This window comes from Populus nigra, chromosome 5, assembly GCF_951802175.1.
Source record: "Populus nigra chromosome 5, ddPopNigr1.1, whole genome shotgun sequence".
NCBI classification, from domain to species: Eukaryota; Viridiplantae; Streptophyta; class Magnoliopsida; order Malpighiales; family Salicaceae; genus Populus; species Populus nigra.
This window is the reverse complement of record NC_084856.1, coordinates 17258629-17284629: the sequence shown is the minus strand read 5'-3', so window position 1 is coordinate 17284629 and position 26001 is coordinate 17258629. Positions and strand designations below refer to the sequence as shown.

Here is a 26001-nt window from a genome sequence, read left to right as displayed (position 1 = left end):
GCTATTATGCAAGAAAGAGCCTTGGCTATATTTTTCTCCCAGAAAACGAAGTCATACTATGAAGAACAATAATGAGAGGTGAAGAAATGACAGCTATAAATTGCAACTCTTTGTTTTTTTTACTAAGATCTAAAAATATTTTCGGCTAACCCATACAAAATCACATGATAAGCACGGGTAACCAAACAGGATTAACACGTGGTTAATGCAAAACACGGATTCAACTGCAAAAACAAACGGAGCATATTACTCTCAATGCAAAGAAATATACACAAGCACACCATATTTCAAGGGGAATAAAACCCTAACAAAAAAAAATTCCTAAAAAACCATTTACATTTGGAGGAGAAGAAGCTATGAGACACGAATTTACAGAACGGTATTTATATGAAGTGCTTTAAGTAGCGAAGTAGCCATTTGTTTAACTAGCACTTGGCCTCCGGAGCTCTGCCCATCCCTACGTTCCTCGATCAAGTTCTGGAGTTTTTGGGGCAAATCATTCTCCACGATCAACTGCTTTGGACGGGGGTGGTGCTCATACACAGACTGACACAACAAATTTCAGTGAGCAATTAATATGATCAAACAAGCAAGCACCTGCTTTCAGATTCAGCTTTCGGCACAAAAACAGACGATAGAATGAATGAAGTGAGGAGCAAATAGAAAAGAGAAGTTTCATGAAAAAAGGGTAAGCTATAAGCTCTTCAATAAAATACCTCATGCATCATTATCGCTAGCCATAAATTTTTATATCACACTTTTAATTGAGATTTCCTATAAAAATTACAATCAAAACACCTACTAGTGACAGAGATGGGAAGAAAAGCATAAATATCAAACATGGTGAGAGAGGAGAGACAAAGATGATTTAAAACGAGGTGTTTTGACCATCATTGTGCTAATCATTGGATTTCTACCAACGAAATGTTAGTAATCCAAAAGAATACCTGTGGAAAATGGAGGGTTTATAAACTGGAAGGGAGCCAGCCCTTGGTATGCATTAACAAGCACTTCTTAAACAAATCTAAGTGAGATTAACAATGTGTCTACCTAGCAAGAGAAGAGCCATAGCAACAGCAAAATCAACAATTCAAGCAACATTGATCTACATGTTAGAGGTTATTCTTTTGTGCAGTGGTAAAAGTCCAGTGCTTGCAACCACAAGTGTGATGTTCAAATCTTGATGGTTGCCACTAAAATATGAAAAACACACGTAAGGCTACCTCTAATCCTTCTATCAAAGAACCCACGTATTGGAACCATAACCAAATGATGATCTTCTTTTCTGGGCTTGGGTAAATTGACTCCATCCATCTCATCAAGCACAGTATGACTCACGAGCGAATAAATATTTACAAAGACATAAGCAAGAGGGGATGGTGAGAGGTTGAAAATTTTCACCTTTATTAGTTTAAGCAGATTAAGACGAGCAATGGCATCCTGATGATCCAGTTTCCCAATGAGCAGAGGTGTCAAGCCATTAACAGCTAACGTCGTATTTATCCGAGATGATTTCCTGCATTCAATAAATACAAATGAAATGCTGCCAAAATGCTGATGATTTGAGCAGTACACATCCCAAAGGATCTGCAGCATTCCAGTTTTTCATTCGTAGTTCATTTTTCACAATTTAATAGATCAATAGGTTAACATTTGTGAGTTAAACTTAAGAGTACAGCCTAAATTGTTAATTAAGAAACGAATAGAAAGAATGAAAATTCCTACGTTATAATTTTCAAGAATGGCTCCAATATGTGCACAAATTGTTGTTCTGGGCAGCATTGGAAAAACTTCACTAATTTCTGAACTGCTTCCTTTTTTAGCAATGCTTGTTCCACTTTACGGTTGTCATTGTCATGAGCCAAGCAAACAGCAATAGAGTCCAATGCTGTCACTGACCAAACCGTATCATCCAGCAGGCTCAAGTATACATCCAATCCACCATGAGCCCTCAATTGCTCTCTTGAATTACGTGATGCATGAGCCATGTCACACAGTAGAGGTAATGCATGAGGTTTTAAAGGAGAATCTGACATAATAAAATTCATCAAGTGTGGAATGATTCCATTTTCAGCAGCTTGTTCCTGCCTCCTCTTATTTATCTTGCAGAGGTTAAAAAGCGCATTGAGGACCTTCAAATTATAAAATTCAGAAAAAGAATTGTGAGAATTAGGATGCTCGCACTAATTAAAAATCTTGTACCTAATTAAATCCACTGCTAAAGAACTTGTACGACATAAAAAATCCAGACCAATTTATCAATGAAACCAAGATAACAAGAGATAAAGATGATCTAAGGAAATTTTGACACAAATTTAAGTTTACATTTTACATGTACATACCCACACTGTTCCCAAATTTAAGATACATTTTTGATAAGTGATACTTTTGGTTACCATAGAATGAAAGCTTTCATTCAGTGCACCTGCCAGTTCCTTTCTTCATAGAGAAAGACAAGAACTTGCAACATGATACTTTTAGCAAGCATAGAATGAAAGTTTCATTGTGATGCAACCTACTACAAGCTTTGGAAATGGGCTCCCTAACACTCAATCTCTAGTTGACTACACCCACAAAAGAATGGCAATGTCAGGAACAGGGTTTAGAAAAGAGATGATCCAAGAACCTAGAGAATTTCTTACCAGTAATTTAGTGAAAGACTATATACCATCACGAGGAGAAGACTACTATCAAAATGTCAACAAGTGCAGTAGTAAAATAGAAGTACAAACAAAACTAAAATGGAACGGCAGATAAGGAAAGGTTCATGTAGTAAATCAAAAGGATACAGTAAAGAGCAGCTTGTAGCATAGTCACAAACTGCTTAAATTATAGCAAGAAAGTTGGGAAGGCCAACCTCACTATGAATTTGATCTACAAGAGGCCCATCTTTGAGTTCAAGATTTGGGATCAGGTACTTAATTGCGTCTGCGCGCTGAAGATTCTCTAAGCAGTTCGGGTCAGTTGACAGGTTATTGATACACTCAAGTATCTGGATATCAATAAAGAGCAGCAAAGTGAGACGGCATAAAAAAATCACTCCAACAAGTTTAAGCTTGAAGCTGGTAGAACACTCTCTTATGCACCTTCAAAAGAATAGGGGGCTCAATTCTGTTGAACATCTGAAAAAGACGACTAAGCAAGCTTTGGCTACACATATAGGATTTTACAGTTGTATCAGCTTGAGAAAACTCCAGCAGAAGGTCTGCCACTTTCTCCAGGTATTCCCTTGCAACCTCTGCATTCATAGTTGATACCATCTGGGAAAGTAACCCAGATGATGTTGCACTCCCAGGTCTAGCATTTAGAACACCCGAACCAGACAGTACACCAGATGCTGTTTGAGATGCAATACCAGATGTGGAAGCAGCGCCTTCATTAGGTGCAAGAGATCCAACCTTCTTACTCACTGTCTTGTGTGAAATTCTAGGAGTGGAGTCTAGATTTCCATTCTCTCTTCCACGCCCAGATACCTCTGCAACCATAAGGAGAGAAGTTACTAATATAAGTGTTCCTCAATGGAAATTCATAAAGTGGCAGCTCCATAATAATATTGCTGGAAATTCAAATTCTTCTGCAAGCGAGAAACGGGAAGAGATTATCACTAAAAATCCCTAAAATAGACTTCAAAATTTGTGTTGTTACTACCAACAGTGAATGGAGATAAGAGCCATATGCCATTAAAACTTCAAATAACATGAAGTCATTTTGAACAATTCAAATGTTGAAGAAAAGGGGAGAGAGATGAACAAAACGAATTACCTGCAAACTCTGCCATCAGAAACTCTAATCCACCATTTGTTTTCTTCTCAGATGCATGTAATAAAGGCAGTATGCTTTCATGTCTCTCTAACCCTGAGAGGTGACGTGCATACTCCAACTGACCAGAGAAATGCCTAGAGGGGGGTTCCTTCTCCAACAAGCTTAGAAGAGGACGAACTTGCTCTGGCTGGGCAGATATCATAGAAGTAAGACCATTTGATGCACTTTCTATCAACTTTGGAGGCCTGTCAGTAGATGTCCTTTGTGTGGAACCAGTGACTCGCTGCTGCCTGAGGTCAATTTCTGGGCGAGATGGATCACTTTTCCACCGGTCCAAGTTATCTCGCTCTTTAGAAACAGCACCTGAAGGTTCTTTGGTGGCCATGTTTGGAGCTTTTCCTAATGCTGCTGGATCTGACAACTTGGAAGCAGCTATAGCTTCGATTGTTTCACTGCTAGCCTGAGGTCCATCTGCGTCTGTCCCAAAAAATCTGGCATCTGGTTGAATGGCATCCAACCTTTGGGAATGTGAAGTTGAAGCACGTGATGGTTCTTGTGTCCCAAAAGGCAAGGAATGATCAATCATTCCATGTCTAACTTTAAAGACATCAGGCTGATCAGATGCAGAAAGAGCTGGCTCGCTCTGAAAGAAAATAGGATGATTGGAATCCAAGGGACCAGATCGTGGTCGTTGGGATAAACCATCTAGTGGAAATCCAGTTCCCACAGATATTGAAGCTAGCCTAGTTGCCTCATTCAAGCTATAAAGCGTGTTGATAAGTCTGAGCAGTATTCCATTTTTTGCAGCTATGCGACAGAAATCATTTCTTGGGGTTGATCTCTGAAGCTTAAAGACCTGCCACATGCCATCGATAGCTAGGTGAACCATGTCCCTGGATGCAAAGTTCTGAATCAGTGTATTTATAAGATGATGTGAAGACTACTCAAAGGAAATTATGTGTCGACTAACAAGCACGCTCCAAAAATTGGCATTACAAAACCATATGCATTTGGAAATTTGTGCAGTCAGTTGTAGAGTTTTTGTACAGTGCCATCCTTGTCTACTAATAGGAGACCAGATATGATTTCAAAGACAATAAATTATTTAGAATGTGATATTGAGCAGCACAAATCAAGCTTTTTCTTGGGAAAATGCTTATTAGAGAATAGTCGGTACTTCTATTCCAAGGTGGGATTTGATACAAGAGGAGGGGCATGAATAAAATATAGCTAAGAGATGAATTCTAATGAAATTCACCAGCTTCATACTCATGCATTGTGACATAAAATCCATACCATGCAGCCAAACCGCCTATCTTTCTGCATGCAAAAGCACCATTTCAAACTTCCAAGCAAATACTAATTCTTTTGTCATCTTTAAAGGAAAAAATACTGGCCTTGCAAAACATAATTTTTCAACTCACACCAGAAAGAAATTACACACCTGTGCTTCGCGTAATCAGCCTCTAGAAAACCCACCAGGATAGGTATTCCTCGGCAAGCAATGAACATTTGCAATGTCAAGGAGCTGGACAAGAAAGCCAACAATGTCAATCCTAATCCCTTTGCTTGTTTAACAAATCAATGCAAGAGGATTATGAAAAGAGAAAATCTCCACCTTGACTGGCATAGCTGCTGCAAGAAATAAGCTGCTTCCATGCGAACTTCACGAGGGCGATCAGGTCCTGCAAAACTCGTAACCACAGGGATCTGGCACATAACATTGGCAAAAAAAAAAGATTGATGAAAGTAATATTCTACCCCAAGCATTTCTGGAAGAAGGGTTAGTACAGAAAAGTAAAAACATAGTGTAAGGCCCAATTAAGGATGGAATGGACCAATCCATTCACAAGCAATACTGAATGCTTGCCTGCAGTAACTCCAAACTTGAGCAAATTACTTCAGACAAGAGAACACAAAATCTCAGAGATATACTTCACTTACCAAGCCAACAAGACAAGCATTTTCCTGGAAATCAGTATTATCTTTCACGATCTGATTTATAAGTTGAAGGATAGAGCATATAACCTGAAATATTGGAAACAATTTTCTTTTGTATTATAAGCTGCAATGCTCAAAGCAAGCAGCAGCAACAAAATGAAATGCATAGCTATCTGGCTTACACGAGGTTTAGGAACTTCAAGTAATTCCATTAGAGGAAGCAAACCATGCTGGGTTATAAAAACAATTTTCTGCCCGGGGCGCTGGTGAAAGATGCTAATAAGTTTCTGGCATGAAGACGTAATCACATCTTCTGATTCCTCAGGTCTTAATGACCCAACTAACCTGCTAAACTCAACAGCCTACCAAGCAAAAACAATAACCATTACAACCAATCCATGGTGAAAAAATCAATGAGTATGCTAGAACTAATATTAATGTCATTTTTATTTTTAATAATCCACTACGATTAGACAACAGGAATTGATGAGCAAAATTATCTAAAGATTAAATTCGCAAAGGTTTGTGAGTTTCCAACCCACAACAGCATGGCATGCATCAATTGGCTTCACAGTGTCACTAAATCATCAGGATGGTCAAACCATTACATGAAAGAGAAATTTTAGAGATTGGAGCCAGTTTATCAATCATCAGATTACAAGTTCGTATAACAGGATGTTTTCTTCTCCATTGGATATTAAAATACTATCAGATTCTCAAATAATCAAAAAAGGAAAAATAAATAACTGCAAGAAGGACAGCCATTTAAGGTTATTACATAACATGAAGAACTACAATAGACTGATGCGGCTTCATATTTTAAAATACCCATCTTTAACAGGCATCACCCACAATCCAAACAATAAAAAGAGGCAGGTAATGAGCTCACGTCTTTTGTTCATCAATATAAACACTTAAAACAAGTCTGAATTACAATTTTACTGTAGTTCAAATCAAGGAATTGCTTAAAATGCTAAAACATTTGATTACCTGTAGAGGAAAGAGATTTTCTGCCGGAAGTTTTTCTCCAAAATCCTGCCAAGAAAAGCATATGCTGTCAGGAATTATTAAACTAACTGAATAACAAACAAATTGAGCACTTAAAACATACCAAACCATCAATATCAATCACGCCATCCTTTAGAACACCCATCATTAGGCGAAACAAATCACCACCACCATTAGTTTGTCCCGTTTCACTCTCCATTTGTTTTTGAGCAATAGTCGCTCTCAAAATTGCAGCCAGGTCATTTTTCCCTGCATCAGCCATGATTGCATTCCCTTGGTTCATATGTGATGCTGAGGTAGATGTTGAAGCTTCAGCTGCCCGATCCTCAGGATTTTTATCAAGGGGGTGAAATAAATCATCCAGTGAAGCATCTCTTGGAGTGTCACTAAATTTACTAAGTTCGTTTCCTCCTGAGGTCATTGATGTCTTCACAGCCTTCAATGTCCCAGTTATACAGAAGCGTAAGATAAAACAATTTTTGTATCTAAGCAGGGAAACAAAAAAGAGGGTGAGAGGAGTGAGGAGGAGAGTAAGGTGTAGATTATGTCAATGTTCAAGCTCCCAAGGAAACCTGAATTCAAACTCGGGACAAGCCACCATTTTTTAACACCAAAAAGAAAACAAATGGGACAACAGAAAACCACACTTAAATATACCTGGCTACAACTAAAATATCGCACAACAAATATGATAAACTATAACATGCAAGGCCACATGGTGGCACAGAGAGGTACAGTGCCCACACACTGAGAAGAGACAGGCTATGAAATAAGGCATACAGAATGTTAAAAGAGGAATTATCACACATTCACTTTTGTAAGAAATTAAGAATACATAACTATAGTGGAAATACAAAGAGCTCGTTTGGTATAGTGTTTAGGTGTTTTTGTTAGTGCTTTTGGGTAGAAAATGCATGTTCATATCATAACCATCCAAAAGCATCAATTTGATGCCCTTTCAGAAGAAAAAAAGTTTAAGCACATTATCTAACACACAATATGAATAGACAGAAGCAGATGTAACATAACCCAAAACAGAAGATCTGTTATCACAAGAAAGGGCCAGAGGGCATAAAAGAACCAGATATCGTGGAAATCCAAAAGGTAAAGTTCACATAAAGGTTGAAAGCTAAAATTTAATCAACCACGTTTTTTTCAACTGAGTGGTGATATCAGGGATGGGCAATCAAGAATTCTGTTTTGGCCATGTCCAAAAGCCATGAGTTGCAATTAGTACAGTTCCTCTCAATCAGTGTGGTGCAGCTTAGTTGCTCCACCAAATGTCATCACCTTGTTTTACTTCAAGCAATGAAAGCAGAACCAGCTGAAATCCTCAAAATTACATGAAAATATTGAACAGCTCAAGGAACCTACATCCCTAGATCTAGGCATTATTGAGTATATTTAGTTAACATGTTGGCCCAGTTTCATGTTCTTTCAAGTTCATATTCATATTTTATTTCTCTTTCTTCACAAAAAGAAATAGTCTACTTGAAAAAAGTTGGACTCTGAATACAAGACATGTCATGCAAAACATTGAAGATAAAATTAAATTGGAAGACCAAATGAAAATATGAATGATAGGGTCAACACCACATCTGTCTCTTTCTCAACTTTGCGTGTCATTTTAATCATGTCAAGAATTATCTGTTCATGATGAAATAATGCAGCGTGCACAACAAACCATGTGAGCCTTTGGGAAGAGAGAGAGATAACATAAATGAATAAATGTGTCCATTTTCAATAGCCAAGAAAGCAACAGAAATTAGTTACCTTTCGAAGCCCACTATCTTGATTTCTTGTTGCAAAACCAAATGATCCATTCTCAACACGAGCAGAACTTGTTTTTCCTCCATTCCTTCTTTCTATGTTTTTTCCTCTTGCATCAGGAGATTCCAAGTCATCAATAGTCAGAATCTCATCCTGGTAATGCAAAGGCATCGATCCATGAAGCAAAGGAGATGCAGCAGCTACTTTATTTGTAGATAGTCTGCCAGGACTAGTTTTTAGAGATGAGTTTTCGTGAATAGCTAGGGTTGGGACTTGATCTGAATGGAGATCATCTTCTAATTTATCAATTCTTTCCTCAACTACATCACCATCTGAAGAAGTATTCTTATCAGACTTACTCACATCCTCAGAATCTGGCAATGATTCTTTCCTAGAGCCCTGAAAACCGAAAGAGAATGTAGTGTCATTGGAACATTGCCATGGAAAATCAAGTTGTGAATCATTTTGCAAGCAAAATTATTTTCTTCCTCGGCAAAGGATATCGAGAAGAGTTCCCAAGTTAATAATTATCACAATGCTTAGGTCACATGATTCTCACAGCTTTGAAGTCAGCAACAGATGCTTTTGTTCTATCAACAGAACTGATTTGAACAGTGCTCTGGTTATCTCCAGTTAAAATTTCTGCATCTGCTGAAACATCTTCCTGTATGCTTCTACAAAAAAGAAAAAGCAAGCATGTTTGTGGTAAGATACCACATTGACACCATGGAAGGAAGTCACCTAGTTGCAAACAAAGAACAACAGTTTGATTTATGGTGACATGACAAATGTTTAGTTATGAAGGCATAAAAATACTGGATGCCAGTTCCCAAAAATCACAGCAGAGAAGGTGGCTAGAGCGAACTACTGGTTTATTCCAATGCTCAAATTGAATATTTGATAAGGTACATGTGGTCTCACAAACAGGCTTGGGGTTTAAAGCGAACCATATAAACTACCTTGTCCTTGGTTAAGAGAGTGATATGCAGAACTATAAAACTGGTAAGACAAGAAATATTTATGACCCCTAAACAACAGGTGGGCAAAAACAAGTGAGAAGATAAAATCCAACCTTATTGATCCACTATGACGGAAAGAGTTCAAAGCACGTCTAGAATTTAATATCCAAGGATGAGAAAGCAGTGTCTTTGCATCAGGCCGCTGCGTTGCATCCTGAAATATGCAACCAAATATCTCCTTTCATTAATAAATGAACAGAATCTGAAAACAAAAAAACAAATGAAAATGAAAACATATTTCAGGGTCGACCAACAGAATAATAATTACGAAGCTGAAAGCTCTAAAAAATGATAAGGCAAAACTGAATCAGGTCTGAAACTAAAATTAGGCAAGCCGGAGTTGGTTGGAGTGAACTAAAGTGGGAATCCAAGAAATTGCTATGCTGCCTTACCAGTCATTGTGCTTCTTTCTAGGGATCCCTTTCTAACATTAGGACTTTGGAAGGGAGTTGGCCTATGGATGGGAAGTAGTAATTCCATCCCTTTTTAATTCTGGGCTAGGTCAATGGCAGGCTCAAATTAGTATATGCCAAGAACTTCTTTCAAAACTTAAAAATTGGAAACTGAGCAAAACATGAGTCTACATATGAAATTAGCAAGCTAGGAATTAGGCAACTGAAGAGCTGCAAAACTGATCAAGCTAGAGGACTTAATGTGAGCAATGTACCTTCTTGAAGCACTGGCGGAGAAAGTCTGTAATGTCAGGAGATAAGCTATCAGGTATCGGAGGATGATCATCCTGAGAGAGAAAGAGAGCTTTGTCATTATAATGCAGTAAATCATCAAACCATTCTCCGAATATATTCAACCACCTCAAAAGAAATAATAAAAGCACTTCTAACATCAAAGGAGGTTTGCATTTGGATAATAAGAACCCCAAGCAAAATCTAAATAAGAAACATGAGATAGCATCAACAATGGAGGCTCCGCTTAGAAAAACCCAATCCGTACTATATCCATGCTTGCTATTTGTAGAAGAAAAGATAAGAGGCGAAGTGAACCAAAAAAGTTAATAGGAAACATAGCTCGTCTGAAGAAACTAAGAGTACAAAGAAATACAGCTGATTAAACCTGAACAATACGAAAGAGAGCTGGCATTGGCTGCAAATCATAGTAAGGTGGTACACACGTAAGGAGTTCAATCACAGTGCAGCCAACACTCCAGATGTCAGAAGCAGCACAAACCCCTGACATTTCAATAACCTGACAAATAAACAAGTTTCACATGAACAAGCCCTCCAATACCTCAACAGCTACATCATATGAATACTCATTTCCAACCATGATTTTGCACATAATGGATTAGAACAAATAGGAAAAACATGTGGCTAATGAAAGCAGGCAAGAAATGAGTACCTCTGGGGCCATCCAATATGGTGTTCCAACAACCGAATGAGTATTAACATCAGCTTCAGTTAATTTTGTTGCAACACCAAAATCAGCAAGTTTCACAAGACCCTGAAATAATGAATTAGGTCAAGTAACTGCTTTAAAGACACCACTGTAAAAGATGTATGAGAAGTACAGAACAAGTAAAAAGAAATTCAAATCTTCAAATACAACACATGAGTGAAAGAGCACGATGATGTCACAGGACATCCATTTACATACGAAATAGTCAAATACGCTTCTAAGCTCTCTTCATTATTATGGAAAGCAGTGGTATAAGAATAAAAATGAAACCTCTTTAAAAAATTTAAAAAAAAAAGGATTACCATAAACAGTCACATCAACAACTATATAACATGTTAATTTCCCTCAATGAAAAGCATGCAACATCCCATGACTTGACATTATATAGCAATGACACACTGCAACTCTGAATTTACAGAAAGGCACAATATATGGGAGTATCAATATAATATCATTCAATTTTGGATTGATCTTCCTAGTGTATTTGAAATTAGAGTAATTATAGGGTCCTCATTACTTAAACACCATAAACAGTACAATTACCTCTTTGGTCGTCAATATGTTTGCACCCTTGATATCTCGATGGATAACACCTTGTTCGTGCAAATAAACTAATCCTTCCAGAACCTGCCGTCAAAATAATTTTATAAGCATAAATTAGAAAAGATTAATTCAGAATGAAGCAAATAACTGGAAGAGACGAGCAAAACCTGGGCAATGTAAACAACCACCAAAGACTCTGGAAAAGGCCCAAATTTATTTGGCTTGATAATATTTGCAAGCGAGCCATTCTCCACATACCTACATCAACAACATTATGGAAATTAAAACATAAAAATCTGAAGCAGAGTTTATTTGGAACCTGATTATTCAGTTAGCAGAAAATGTTTGAGCTCACTTACTCAAGGATTATGTGGAGATGAGACTTTGTCTTCAATGATCCAAGATATTTCACAATGTTTTTATGGTTCAAATTCTGCAATGGAAGTAGTACGTTCAAAATAGAATGAGCATGTGCTGAGAATATGCATCCTTCCAGAGGAAACTCATAGAGTCTAATTTAAGAAGTACGAATGCCCAAAGGGCCTCCAATGCTAGAAATTAATGATGGCAAAGATATATAAAGGACATTAGACAGCTACCGTCCCGCCCAAGAAGTTCCTTTGGGTTTGCAACTCGGGTGACAGGGATAGAAAAGGCAATCTTGCTCATCCACCCTTACACTAAAATGCACTCATTTATATTTGGTAGCAGCTAAGATCTTTATCATTACACGGAAGAATAGCTTGTTATACAAGATATGGAGAAGTAAACCCATATAACCATTCAAAACAATGTAATTAGGAAGAAGGCACACAGTTTACTGGGAATAAAACTTCCAATAGATGATGAAGGGAGCGAGATTTTGGGAAGGATGAATGGTAGCGTCCATAATCATTGATACCATAATACTTTCAGCAAATGACTAGACGGTATTTATTTAAAGGTCATCCCAAAGCCTTAACATGCAGAAAATATGCTTTCTTAAATGAATTCTAAAGTCCACAAAAGCACAGTTCAAGTACAGCAAAAGAGAGATGAAATCAGAAAGCAAATAAGGCAGTGCAGAACAAATTCTACCTTCAGTAAATCAATCTCTTGCTGAAGCATCAACACATTACACGGAAGAAATTGTACCCAAAAGAAAAGGACCAAGCTGTTAGCAAACTTACAAGGTAGAGACTGAAAAATTATAGTACAGTAAAACCAGATAAAGAAGCATAAAAGCAACAATTCTTATATTTTAGCACCCATCACCTGCTCTTACAACCAATGAAATATAGGTTGCCAATTAAAAAGTTGTGATGTCAAGGACTACCCAAACCTGGTTAAGGACCAATTATAGCAGGGAAATATCAGGTACCTAACTGATTGTTATCATTTTCCAAGTATAATGAATATATCATGAGCGAGCCTTCAGCAGACACAAGTGCTAAAAGAAAGTCCACATAAGGAATAGAATTGATAGGGAAAAGACTATAACCGTAACCACTACAAAACCATTTTGGTAAGATGCCAGTAGTCAATGCTTCAAATACTTAATTCAACTTGGTCAACCCTTAAACAACCCCAGAAAATGAGGTGGCTTTTCCCAAAGCAAGTCCGTGATAAAATTTCTGGCTTTTCAGGGGTTGGGATAGTGATCATGATCAACAAACCTAATGAACTTAAGACGGTAGCATGAAATCTTTTTTATAATAGTTCACTTCACCATCTTTAATTAGCTAGCAACATTTCAAGATTAAAAGAGTTGTGCCCACACGTGCACACATCTTTAAGAGAAACTTAGAAACAAACCATGATGATATTAAGATCCTCTTGGGCGATATTCTCCAATGAAACTTGTTTGATCGCAACAAAATCTCCATTCTCCAAATCCAACCCTTTAAAGACCCGAGCATACGCTCCTTTTCCAATCTCATCTCCAAGCATCTACACCCAAAAAAAAAAAAAAACACCAGAGTCACTTAAAAATCATGCATTTGCACTTAAATCGATATTGACTAAAGCCAATTAGTTAAGAGACAATCAGGAAACAAAATCAAATCGAAATAAAAATAAAAAACACTAAAATTTAAGAAAAAGAATAGATAAAATTAACAAAGTACAAATTAAATTCTCGTTTTTATTTAAATTCCAAATTTATTTCCTTATCTACTAAATCTCAAGTCATAAACTTGAAATACACCATCAAAAACACTAAAAGAAAAAATAAAATCGAGAAATTCTCTTTTCAACCCCGATTTTCTCAGGAACCAAGCATAAAATTAAAGCCATAAAATGCATTAATATGGCATGAACAGTAAGGATTATAAGAATCATGGACCACTCACATATTTGTTATCGAGAGTCTTCGATTTATAATGAGATGATGTCGTTTGCCGAGACATCTCTTCCTGTCGAGAATGAGACACACTGTTGTTTAAGAAACCCTATAGTTTCTCCATTTCGGGAATTCAGAAAAACAAAATACTCTTTTAACCCGCCGGTACCGGTGACAGAAACCTCAGGTCCGGCAACAAAGAGAGAGCGAGAGAGAGACAACAGATGTGATATTGTGAGTGTCTGTTTTTTCAAATGACGGTATTGACCTTAAAAGAGTGAAATGAGGGTAGATTATATTTGGGTCCTGTAAACTTAGTAATATTTACTTTTAGCCCCTATAGTTTAGATTATTTCAATACCAATGTTGTAGACTATAAGTAAGGAGGAGGTAGTCCCCCTTCCTAAACAACTAAAAAGATAACTAAACGAAGCCCCTTTTTTAGATAGTTTTTTTTTATCTAGTTTTCACTCTTTATATTCTTAAATCCAAGATGTTTAAAAAAAATTGATGTATTGAAAAATCAATTAATCTCTTAGTTCAAGCATTTAATTCATTCTTTTAGTATTTTATGACTTCATGTGGAAAGCACGGTAGCTACTACATGCAGAAGATACCCTTTAATGAATGTTGGAACTCTCAAATACTTAAATAAGTAACTTTATAGAGAGAGAAAGTGCAAAGATATTTTAAAGAAATAGGCTTTGAAAATATGAATACTGAAAGTGTTAAGAATAAAGAGATTATGAACTTTAAATTTGAAGGATTCATAGTGTATTTATAGCCTATTAGTCTTGTTCTTTTGTGAAAATAAAGGGTTATAAAGTAATTTCACCCTTGTTATATTTTGAGTTGTATTATATTAAAAATAATATATATTTGATTATTATAAAATACCAAGGTATATACAATGGCATCTTAAGAAAATTCTCAAGGGAGAATTGGTAAGAAAATAAGCTCAAACATGCTTTTTAAAGTAAGCTCGTAGAATCGGGCTCCTCTTTTAGGATGAGCTTGCTGAGTCAAATTTCTTTTTTAGAGATAGATCGTGAAGTTGATGTGTTTAAGTACGTTAAATAAGGTCTTTGGAAGGTTTGAACCTATTGAATTTGAGTTTGTCATTTTCATTTTATTTGAAAATATGAACGGGGTATTTATTTTTATTCATGTGTTTCTCTTTCAATAACCAAATAGCCTGAGTTGTATTGGAAGCTTTTCAAACCTACAGGGCTAGTATGGGAAAATTGAAGCTAAGGGTACCGAAATGGAATGTCGTTAAACCTACGGGTACTAAATTGTTATCTGAACTGAAGTAATGATTTAGACAGATTATTAGGCGAGGGAGGTTTCAAAAGCAGAGGCTAAGATTACGATGGACAAAGCTGTGAGGACAGATTGGTCAATTCATTTAAAAGTGGGAATTTTGGAACGTTCCTGTCTTTCGATCGAGTATTGGACCCGGCTGTCACAAAATCTGGTATGAGCAGAGATTTTTTTTTTTTTTTTGTTAGTTTGCATTACAAGAAAGGTAAAATAAAATTCATCAAATATCCAGATTATTTATTCTTAAGATAACGTGCTACATATAATTGAGCTATTATTTAATTTAAGATTGGTGTAAATGGAAGACTTAGATTCATAATATTTTTATAAGTATAATAAGAAAATTATTATTCAATTAAAAGTTTTTTAGTTTTTAGTTATTGATGGAGTTTGATAATGATATTTATTTTTTATTAGTTTGATAATGAAAGACTTAGTTATTGATGGAGTTTTTATTGTGATACTAATAGAAAATAATATTGTTATTTTGAATAAGTTTTTAAAAAATTACAATAATATTATTTATTGTTTTATGAATAATTATGTATGATACGAAGGATTTTGGTAATATCATGCTCATTCAATATATTAATATTGAATGAGGAAATAAATCTATATTTTTTTCTAATTTTTTTTTTATCAAATTAAGATCCCATGACAAAAAAAAAATATGTATATTTTTGTTAGAAAAATTTATCAATAAGAAAAAACAGGAATTATAATAGATTTGTTTTTCAATGGAGTTTAAATTTTTTAATGTTGTAACAAAAAAAAAATTAAAGAACTCTTGTAACATGAGATCATATATTTTAATATATATATATATATATATAAAATTTTAGTTTGCTAATTTAATTTTTTATTGGAATCAATATATTTATTATTATTTATTGTACATATAATTCTTTATATTTATTTAAAAAAAAAAAAAAGAATTGCTCACCCTCGCAACACAAGGAAGGAATCAGACTAGTAACTCTCTAGCACATTAAAACCGATACGACACAGAAAACCATGATCAAATATGTGCAAATCCAATCATCCTAATTACCACAAAAGGATGTTGTTTATGAAAAAATTGGTGAATTAGGAAAATTGTAGATGCTCGCTGGAGCCAGCTGCAGAGTCTAGTCATCAAAGCTGACATTGATCACAGGCAGACCGGATAAATTGACTCGTCTGGTTTGGGTTGGAATCTAGATAGCGCCAGCGCCAGTGCCAGTGCCAGCTATATATTTATTTTTATGTTTTAAAAGTATATTTAAGAAATTTTAAATTTTTATTTTATTTTATTTACTTTAAATTAATTTTTTATATATTTTTAAATTATGTTGATATATTAATATAAAAAATATTATTTTAATATATTATAAATAAAAAAAAACTTTAAAAAACAACTACACAAAATCAAAATATCTATCATTCTAGAAAAGAAAAGAAAAGAAAAGAAATCTTCACCAAGTCGGGCCTTCCATCAGTTTTCGTGCATAGACAGAACTTGAAGCATGACGATAAAACAATGGATAATAAAGAAACAAATGAAATTGCTAACATTTTTGCTTTAAAACAAATGAAATGAAAAATCAGAACTTGGAACTTTGATATTTAACAGCATGTGTACACGTTACAGAACATTCTACGGAAATTTTTAACCTCAGCAGACTCAGCCGGGCAGGACAGGCCAGGCTGGCATAGAAATGATGAGCCATAACCTGACCCTATTGCTTGCCAGGCTAGATGAAACCCAACTCCATTTAGTTTGGTAATGATTAAATTTTATAATTTATTTTAATTTTTATTTTATTAAATTATTTTAGTTTGATTATTTAAATTATAAATTTAATTGATTAATTTAGTTGATTTAGTTTTTTTTAATTTTTTTAATTTAATATTTTACTAGTCGAGAATTAAGCTTCATGATTTATTTTAGTTTGGTTTCTATGAGATTATTATTGTTTTATAAATCAAATCACGAATTTAGTGGGTTGACTTGAGTAATTTTTTATTCATTTTTTAAAATTGTTTTTTCTTCAATCTTGTCCTTCAATTTTAGATTAATTAAGAATTATACTTTATAATTTGTTTCGATTCATTTTCTATTGGGTCTTGACCATATAAACCTAAATTGTGGGTTTGATAGATTAATTTGAGTTGACTCAAATTATTTTTATGATTTTTTTTTATAAAGTTATACTTGTCTCATAACAGAGATTGACTTAAGTTGTTTTTTTTATTTTTTTTAATAATTTTTTTTAATTTTATCCTTTAATATTAAATTAATAAGTAATTGAATTTAATAATTTATTTTGATTTATTTTCAATCTAATAACTCAAATTAAAAGTTTTTATTTTATTTTTTAATATTAAATTAATTAAAAATTAAATTTCATAATTTATTTCAAATTACTTTATATTAAAATTATCATAATCTTAGGTATGGATTTGATAATATTATCATTTTAATATTAAAAAATCTTAAATTTTATTTGATTCTTTGTTTTTTCCAAGCTAGCTGTATCATATAAGATCAACCCACACAATCCTTTTTTAAAAAACTATATATATATATATATATATATATATATATATATATATATATATATATATATATATATTAGCAGGATATTTTTTTAAACATAACGTAGATCCATGATCTAGTACTTATCCAATCCAAAACAGCATTTACGAGGCTCAAACAAGCACGTCAGACAACGGATTAAAGTTCCAGATTTTATGAGCTGGCGGCCTATGACTGAAGTCCTTAGCGATGTGAGTCGAACTTTTGTTACAGACAAAGGATGATGATATTCTTGTGCACGAATTTTCAAGAAGAAAACAAAAGGTAGACAAAAAGGACTGGAAAAATCAGTATCATTTTCTATAAATTAACAGTTCATACCCTGCAATCCATTGCCTTCAATTACCTTGTTGCTTGTACCAGCAACTGTATAATCACTGTTTCTGTATGCGTTTCAGTAACTCGAATAAAGTCTGTCGACAAGTAGCAGCAACACAAACAAGATTAAAAAACATCAATCATCTCAACTTCATCTGTGCGAATGTTGTTGCCAAACCCATCGCCTCATCCAAATGCGATGCATCAGTTCCCTGAAACGAAACATCCATGATTAGCAGAGTAGATCAAAAGCTCAGAGCATGATGAAAGCTGGATCCACTTTCAAAAGGTTTGTTCTATTTTCTACGCAAACAAAAATATCATGTCACAGGATGGTTCCACAACCCCACAAAGAAATGCTCATCTTCTTAGACTGTCTGGAAACATCTTTAGAACAATTGATACTCGGTTTGAAATTCCCATAAAATCTTAGACTTTAACAACCACTTTAGCGCTTTAAAATGTTAAATTTCCACGAGGGGCTGGCTTTCAACTTCTGGATGTGATGCATATAAAACTATCTATTAGTTCGAGAACTAACCTGGCCAGTGGCAAGGCCCGCTTTTCCTTTGCCGCACCTCCCTTTCAGAGGCCCCAGAGCAGTAGTTAGCCACTCTGATACTTCCAACCCCTTTCCCTTGTCCAGCTTCTCTGGCACACCAGCACACACCACAACCTTGTTTGTGCTTTCATCAGTGCTGAAAACCATAGCAGAAATCCCCTGTCCACACACCAAGATTGTATCAAAAAAAAAAAAAGGGGAGCAAACTGTTATATGTAAAGAGCTGGAAAAGGCTAAAAACCTTCCGCTCCAAGACTTTCAAAACAGCTTCTCGGACAGCAGCTGCATCTAGACCGACATCAACATGAGAGATGCAGAAGGCCTTCCCATCTGAAGAGGCAACTTCAGCCATCTCAGTTGCAACCTCAACAGCCTTCTGCATGTTCTCTTCAGCAATCTTCTTTTGTGCTTTCCTCACTTTATTCTGATACAGAACCGTTTTAGTATAATCTAGAGCAGATGTGAAATACAAAATGAAAACAAGGAAACCACAAGAACAAACAAGGAATAGAAACAGGAACGGTAGCATTTTAGCTTGGCTGTAATACCTGTAGTACTGAAATCTTGGCCCTGATATCAGCTTTCTTGGCTGCTGGAATAAGTGCCGAGTCCACACGAGTTTTAAGAGATGCTACTTTCTATTAAAAGAAAAATAAATAAATATTCAGTGGACATATTATAAAATGTAAAACTTAAAAAGTACTCATAAACATGATTAATGACAATACATTTAATGACTCCTGAGTGTTATTCTTATCTTCTTATCAGAAGGCGACGTAACCGGAAATAAATGCAGTCAATGTGTTGAGACATGAAACTTAAACTTTCTAACCAAAGCAAACAGACATCCTCAATAAAGGTCCACTCACTTTATTTCCAAAGACTGGCTTCAGGATGGATAAAAGCCTGAAATCCTACTGTTGCTAAAGCAACCAAGTGATGCAAAACCAAAAAAGATAAAGTCAATAACTGAAGTTCTTTAAAGAGACCTTTTCCAGTAAACTTCCATCTGCCTTAGATGCCTCATCAACTTCCTGCTCTAGTGAGTGTGCCAATTCCATTGCTTTAAAAGCACCATCAGTTGTCACAGCAGTTATCCTTCGAATTCCTTTTGCAATTCCCTCCTCAGATAAAAGAGCAAATGCCTTTGCTTCCCGGGTATTTGTTATATGTGTCCCTGCAATTATTTTGATAAAATCACTGTCAACAAAAATTTAAAGCAGGCCAAAACAGAAGTAATATCATTATATAAAACAATACCTCCACAGAGTTCTGCTGAGATAGATAACCATTCTTCATTTTCTGGATTAGCTAGGAGGTCCTCAACTTTTCGACCAATTGAAACAACTCTAACTGGATCAGGATAGACCTGAGAGAGAGAGGTGAGTGAGTGAGTGAGAGAGAGATGAAAGACGACATGCAAAAAAATCTGAGTAAGGAGCATATAAAGCTGCCAATCTCACTTCTCCAAAAACAGCTCGCAAACCATTGATCTGCTTGGCTTCAGCAAGGGTTGCTTCCTTTGCATATACACCTAATTCATCTTTGATCTGCCCATTCACAATTGACTCAATTTTTCTTAAAAGCTCAGGATCCACTGGTTTACCTGTACAAATTCCAATAGCATTTTAAAACAACTATATAAATAGAAACAACCACGTTGAACCTCTCACCAGAAGGATATCCTCTAACAAAACTTACCATGAGAAAAATCAAATCTTAGTTTTTCAGGAAGAACAATTGATCCCTTCTGGTCAACATGATTGCCAAGAACTTCCTGATTTCATATTACACAACATTCAGAAAAAAAACACTGTTTTCACTCGCAAGACATTAACAATACATAAATTCATGGATAAAGGGCCTGTGGAGCATACCCTGAGAGCAAAATTCAACATGTGCGTACAGGTATGGTTGGGAGCAATGAGCTTACGCCTATCATAGTCAACCTGCACAGTATCTATCATTAGGAGTAGTGAAAAATGCCACGCATAAATGGAAAACACCAAAATAATATGCAAAAAAGACGCAGATTGGCATATTGCCAGTAATACCTTGCAGGTAACTTTTTCACCTACAGAAAATCTGCCACTGACTCCAGTAAGAGAACCAATATGAACAATAAATCCTCCAAAAATTTGGACATTGCAAACTTGGAATGAACCAAAAGGGCCTTCAAGAACTCCAGTATCAAAAATCTAGAACCAGAAAACTGAGACTCGTAAGACACGGTTTAACAAAATAAAAAAGGAAAAAGTGAAACATATAATGCAACACTCTGATGATAAGCAGTTCATGTATCATTCTCAAAGCCTATGAATCTAATATCTAACACCAAGATAAAGCGGTATTCAGAAACATAAAAAAAAAAAAAACAATCCATGTCATTTTCCAATTGAATTCACAAGTCAAATCTCATGAATGTCCCATCAAGAGAATTCAAACATGTCAGGGTAGTTAAAGTGATCTAATGAACAAGATACCTGTCCACCCTGCTCAGCATAGAAACTAGTAGACTCCAGAACAATACCGACTTCATTGGCAGCTGCAGCACTTTCCAAGAATTCAGAACCATTGTAGATAGCTTTTATTACACTTTCATGATCCTGAAAAAATACATGGGTGACACAAACTCGGGCATGGTGAAATTGTCACTTAAGACAGTTTTACAACTTGCTTTGTACAAATTATAAACTGAATCCAACTCAAAAACACAGGAAACAAACTTTTGCAACCAACAAAAATACATGCACTGACCTCAAAACAAATAAATTTGAAGGAATCATCTGTTGCAGAAACACCCTTCTTGTGCAATGCAGATGTCGCATCAGCATCCATGATGATAGCACCACCAGCTTGCTGCCAAAGAAAAACATTAGTAAAAAGGGGGCAAGTGTGTATACATCACTGTATTTCCTCACACAAATCTCAACTTCGCTGCTTTGATATTTATTTTAGCTCCATGATACTTCTTTGGTTCTTATTTTTTCTTGCCCTGGTTGGAAGGGCTTTTAGCAAATGGCTCTACTGAGTAATGGTAATAGCTTAGCAGTTAATTTACAAATGGAAGATACAATACCTTATTTTGGGCATTTCTTGATCTTTCCCTTGCCTCATCCATGGCATTGTCGAAACCTTCCACGTCAACCCGCAATCCTCTTTCTTCTGCCATTAACTGGTACCACAAAAATAATTAGGATGCATGACACATAGGAGAGCATTTAAGATAAAGGAACAAAGTCCTAGGAGTACCTGAGTCAAATCTAATGGGAAGCCATATGTATCCCACAAGACAAACGCATCCTACAAACAAGAGATCAACCAAGTTGAAGAGAAACCAAGTAAAACCGGTGTAAGTTCTCTCCCTTCTTCAGTGCATCAAAGCAGGTGAGAACCTTGTTATGTTTATCAATTAGAAGCATGTAGACATGTACTTGCCTGCCCACTCAACACCTTCCCATCAACCTCTTGAGCAGCCTTTTTAAATTTCTCAATTCCCTGAAAATAAAATGACGATCGGCCAAAGTTTTTAAATAGACATGTGGCATTGCAAACATATAGTGCAGGTTCCTCTGTAAGGCTTTAAGAAACTTATCTAAAAAGAATGCACCAACTTCAATGCAACTAGGATAACAATCCAATAAAAGCATGAAATGAAGAAAATGGGAGGATGTCAATGTCAAAGACCAAGAAGATTCAAAAGAAATGCAATAGTGAAGTTAACCCAAAATTTTTCTCATATTGATAAGAAATGCAATAGTGAAGTTAACCCAAAAATATTCTCATATTGATATACATCATATCTGAACTTTGAAACTTTTAGTTTTTTGGTGATACTATTGGTTTCTTAGGGTAGGGAATGTACCTAAGCCTAACATGTGCAAGTTGACACCTAAAGAGAAAAACATCTCTTATGATACTGATTGTTTTAAGTTGCCAAAAGAAAAACCTTAATTATCCAAAAAAATGAGTAGACACAATGTCATTTAGAAATAAAAAAAGAACATTAACAAATCAATTTAACCAAATGGTTTCCTTGATAGTCAATAGCAGTAGACTATACAAAACCCATCCTCACCTTGAGCAAAGTCTTGCCAAAACTTGCTTCTTCAGCTGCAATAGTCTCCCTAATGTGTTCTTCATTTCGTTTCAGCTCTGGGAAAACATCACTCATCACTTTCACAACAACATTTACAAGCCTGCATTCATTAACAACAAAATTAAGCTTTCAATGGATACAATAGACAAACAGTAATGAACACAAGAAGGACATCGCAGTTTTCATTCCTACCCATTGAAAAATCCTTCTTGAGCTTTCAAGACCTCACTACCATATCGAACAGCACGGCGAAGAATACGCCTAAGGACGTACTCACGACCCTCATTGCCTACAACACAACCAAAATGTTATAAGCTATTCACTTCATTCGAAAAAAAAAAACATGTAAGCATGCATTTCCATTTAAAAGTCAGGGAGGTCTTTATTAATCTACCTGGACAAGAACCATCAGCAATAGCAAATGAGAGTGTTCTAATGTGATCAGCAACCACCCTGTATGCCATGTCAACCCCATCTACATCATCAGCCCCAACTTTTCCAGAATAAGGTCGTGCCCCTGTTGCCTGCATAAAAAATTTTAAGAGAAAAAAAGGATGCCTTTGTAGGTTTAGTTTTATTTTAACAAACCTTTGGTATAGTTTCAAGAATGCCCTAAAAATTATTCATATCCACAGCTGTAGTTTTAAAACAACTGGCAAGGATTTTGGAAACCTCCAGATCTAATTCAATTGGAGTTTTTAAAGATTTCTCATGTTTAAAACCACTTTGAGGGACTAGAGTTGATTTCCAAATAAAACTCAATATCTAGAATCATTACTAAGATAAATCAGAGGCCAACCAATATGCTTTACACCAATAACTCTAAAAAATTAACATTGAAAATTATATTCCCAAAATACCCAGCAACTTATATGATTAACTTTCCCATTAAACCCAAATCACTTCATGCTCGTGCCGTCTACAATTTAGTTATTCTCTTTTTCAAGCCTTTTGCTTCTATTAATTCAAGTTTTGCTTATAATGAAAGATTTATTTATTGGTTCATTGAATTCGTTTACAATGAAGTGAGTTTCAAACATACAAATTCAATTAATCTATGTATTGTGTTCAATTTGCTATCACAACTAGTTTGAAACCAGCTATAAGGCACCCAAGATAGAAGAAAAAACAAGAAGCATATTTTACCTGCTGTATAGCATCAAAGATGGGCATGAACACATCAGTGTCATAATTGCTCATCTTGTTCTGAAGTACAGAAGTCAATCTTTCAAAACCCATTCCAGTGTCAACATGCTTAGCAGGTAAGGATTTCAAGGAACCATCACTTTCTCGGTTGAACTGCAATGGAATGAGACAACAGAAATCGTTACCAACTCATGTAGGCAAAAATATATCATTGTGACAAATTATAAAGCATAAGCCTCTTTAAGATGATTAGCAAGATAGCACATGCAAAAGTATCACCTGGCAATTCTAGAGTACAAGGCATGCCAGAAAAGTGCTACCTGAATAAAGACAAGATTCCATATTTCAATGCATGTAGGATCATCATTGTTAACCAACATTGCTGCATTGCGATTACCAACTCTATCGTAATGAATTTCGGTACACGGTCCACAAGGACCAGTATCACCCATCTCCCAAAAATTATCCTATTCAAAGGCCAAAACAAAACATTAGATGCTAAATTTTAAAGCCTATTATAACAGAGAAACTCATAAGACAGAAAAATTCAAATAATATGCATTACAAAACATCCAAAAATCCAATAAAGGAGTTACTTAAGAAATCTATCATGCAAGCACGTATAGAACAGCTTGGTTATGGAAATTGTGGTTGTCTATTTCCATCAAAATTAACATTCTTTAAGCAATTCAATCCCAATATGTTAATAATGCAATTTCACACCTCAAATAACAGAAAACCACAGTAGGAAAACCTTGGTCAACACAAAGACTAACACCAAGCAAAATACAAAGAAAACGTTTCTCCACCAATTGTGTGCATAGATACTAACTATTTAACATTGCCACTAAAAGTCTATTTCCTCTAAACCATTTCAGCACTCCCACTTCAAATTAATTCCAAAAAACATTTTTTAAACTAAAAAAACACATGACCCTTGTCAACACAGAAACTGAGGATAATGAACCACATACTTTACAGCCGAATGGAAGCACCCTTCCCGGTGGCAAAAATTGAAGCCAAATATCCCTAGCTTCATTATCAGGTGCCAGCCCTGCTTTCTCATCCCCGCCAAAATAAGTCGCATAAATCCTATCAGCCGGTAACTTATAAACCTACAACAACCCAAATAAAAACATAAAAAACAACACCAAAACACAACAAACCTCACAAAATTAAAATAACTAACCTACCTTAGTTAGAAGCTCCCAAGCCCACTCAATAGCTTCTTTTTTAAAATAATCACCGAAAGACCAATTCCCTAACATCTCGAAAAAGGTATGGTGATATGTATCTTTTCCAACATCATCTAAATCATTATGTTTCCCTCCCGCGCGTATACATTTCTGCGTGTTGCAGGCACGCGACAGCTTACTCAATGCCGTATTTGGATCCGCGGTTCCCAAAAATATTGGCTTGAATTGATTCATTCCTATCAAAACCAAAAATTAAAATTAAAACACAAAATCACACGTAAATAGTGCGAATAAATAACTATACGCATTCAAGATTAAACTAAAAATTAAGAAAGAATTGGACTAAATTAAATGTTGACTAATACGCATTCAGAAATTAAACTAAATTAACAAAAATGGCAGAATTGAAATGAAATTATGTTAAAAATGGTAATAAGATGTGGATTTTGCGTACCAGCATTAGCGAAGAGGAGAGTAGGGTCGTTTACAGGAACTACAGGGCTAGATTTCCAATCGACGTGATTCTTCTCTTCGAAGAACTTGATGAAGGTATCGCGTACTCTATTCGCTGGCCAGTCTACGTCAGGTTGCGGAGAATCGATGCCTCCAGACATGGTGGAGAAGAAGCGAGCGAGAGAAGTGAAGGGGGAGAAATTAGGTTGTTTTGAAGAAACCCTAGCCGCCGCTAAAGAGATGGGAGGTTGACGAAGAAGACGAAGAAGAGGAGATGAGAGCAGTGGCCTACTACTAGTTATTCTCTTCATACATTTTTTAAACGCTAACTACGATTTTGTGGATTTTTTTAGGTGGACAGCGAAAGTCGAATTTGTGGTTATTAGGGGTGGGATTTGTAAATTAGGAAAATCTTTAATTGTTTGGGCTCTTTATTAATTTTTATTAATAACTTGTTTATTTGGAAGTGTTTGTTTCTAAAATTTTTTATTTTTTTTAAATATTTTTTTTTTATGATTTTAGATTGTTTTTGATATTCGAAATGATTTTT

The 26001-nt window shown here is 35.4% G+C and overlaps 2 protein-coding genes across 3 annotated transcripts; both read right to left on the bottom strand.

The window, feature by feature from the left end:
- Window positions 1–98: 98 nt before the first annotated feature.
- LOC133693824 (MAP3K epsilon protein kinase 1-like) lies at window positions 99–14024 on the bottom strand. Of its 2 annotated transcripts, XM_062115152.1 has the most exons (25): window positions 13787–14024; window positions 13251–13385; window positions 12534–12554; window positions 11816–11889; window positions 11624–11714; window positions 11457–11540; window positions 10857–10958; window positions 10572–10703; window positions 10168–10239; window positions 9554–9654; window positions 9041–9155; window positions 8485–8880; window positions 6815–7147; window positions 6694–6738; window positions 5886–6065; window positions 5707–5790; window positions 5381–5472; window positions 5207–5290; window positions 5059–5082; window positions 3763–4655; window positions 3087–3475; window positions 2858–2992; window positions 1726–2132; window positions 1402–1516; window positions 99–546 (listed from the first exon to the last, which is right to left on the bottom strand). In XM_062115152.1, the coding sequence occupies exons 1-25, from the start codon at window positions 13841–13843 to the stop codon at window positions 370–372; spliced, it is 4338 nt and encodes a 1445-aa protein (XP_061971136.1). In that variant the 5' UTR covers window positions 13844–14024; the 3' UTR covers window positions 99–369. The 2 variants fall into 2 exon arrangements, with proteins under 2 accessions (XP_061971136.1, XP_061971137.1); XM_062115153.1 differs by lacking the exon at window positions 5059–5082.
- A 3932-nt stretch (window positions 14025–17956) lies between these two features.
- LOC133694462 (alanine--tRNA ligase-like) lies at window positions 17957–25787 on the bottom strand. Its single transcript, XM_062115970.1, has 23 exons — window positions 25453–25787; window positions 24996–25234; window positions 24777–24917; window positions 24123–24269; window positions 23803–23955; window positions 23051–23180; window positions 22849–22945; window positions 22636–22756; window positions 21996–22055; window positions 21810–21860; window positions 21637–21732; window positions 21315–21416; window positions 21041–21163; window positions 20612–20755; window positions 20435–20506; window positions 20259–20334; window positions 20021–20163; window positions 19818–19926; window positions 19547–19734; window positions 19106–19195; window positions 18799–18981; window positions 18537–18716; window positions 17957–18207 (listed from the first exon to the last, which is right to left on the bottom strand). Exons 1-23 carry the CDS (start codon window positions 25760–25762, stop codon window positions 18136–18138), a joined length of 3027 nt encoding a protein of 1008 aa, XP_061971954.1. The 5' UTR covers window positions 25763–25787; the 3' UTR covers window positions 17957–18135.
- Window positions 25788–26001: the final 214 nt, after the last annotated feature.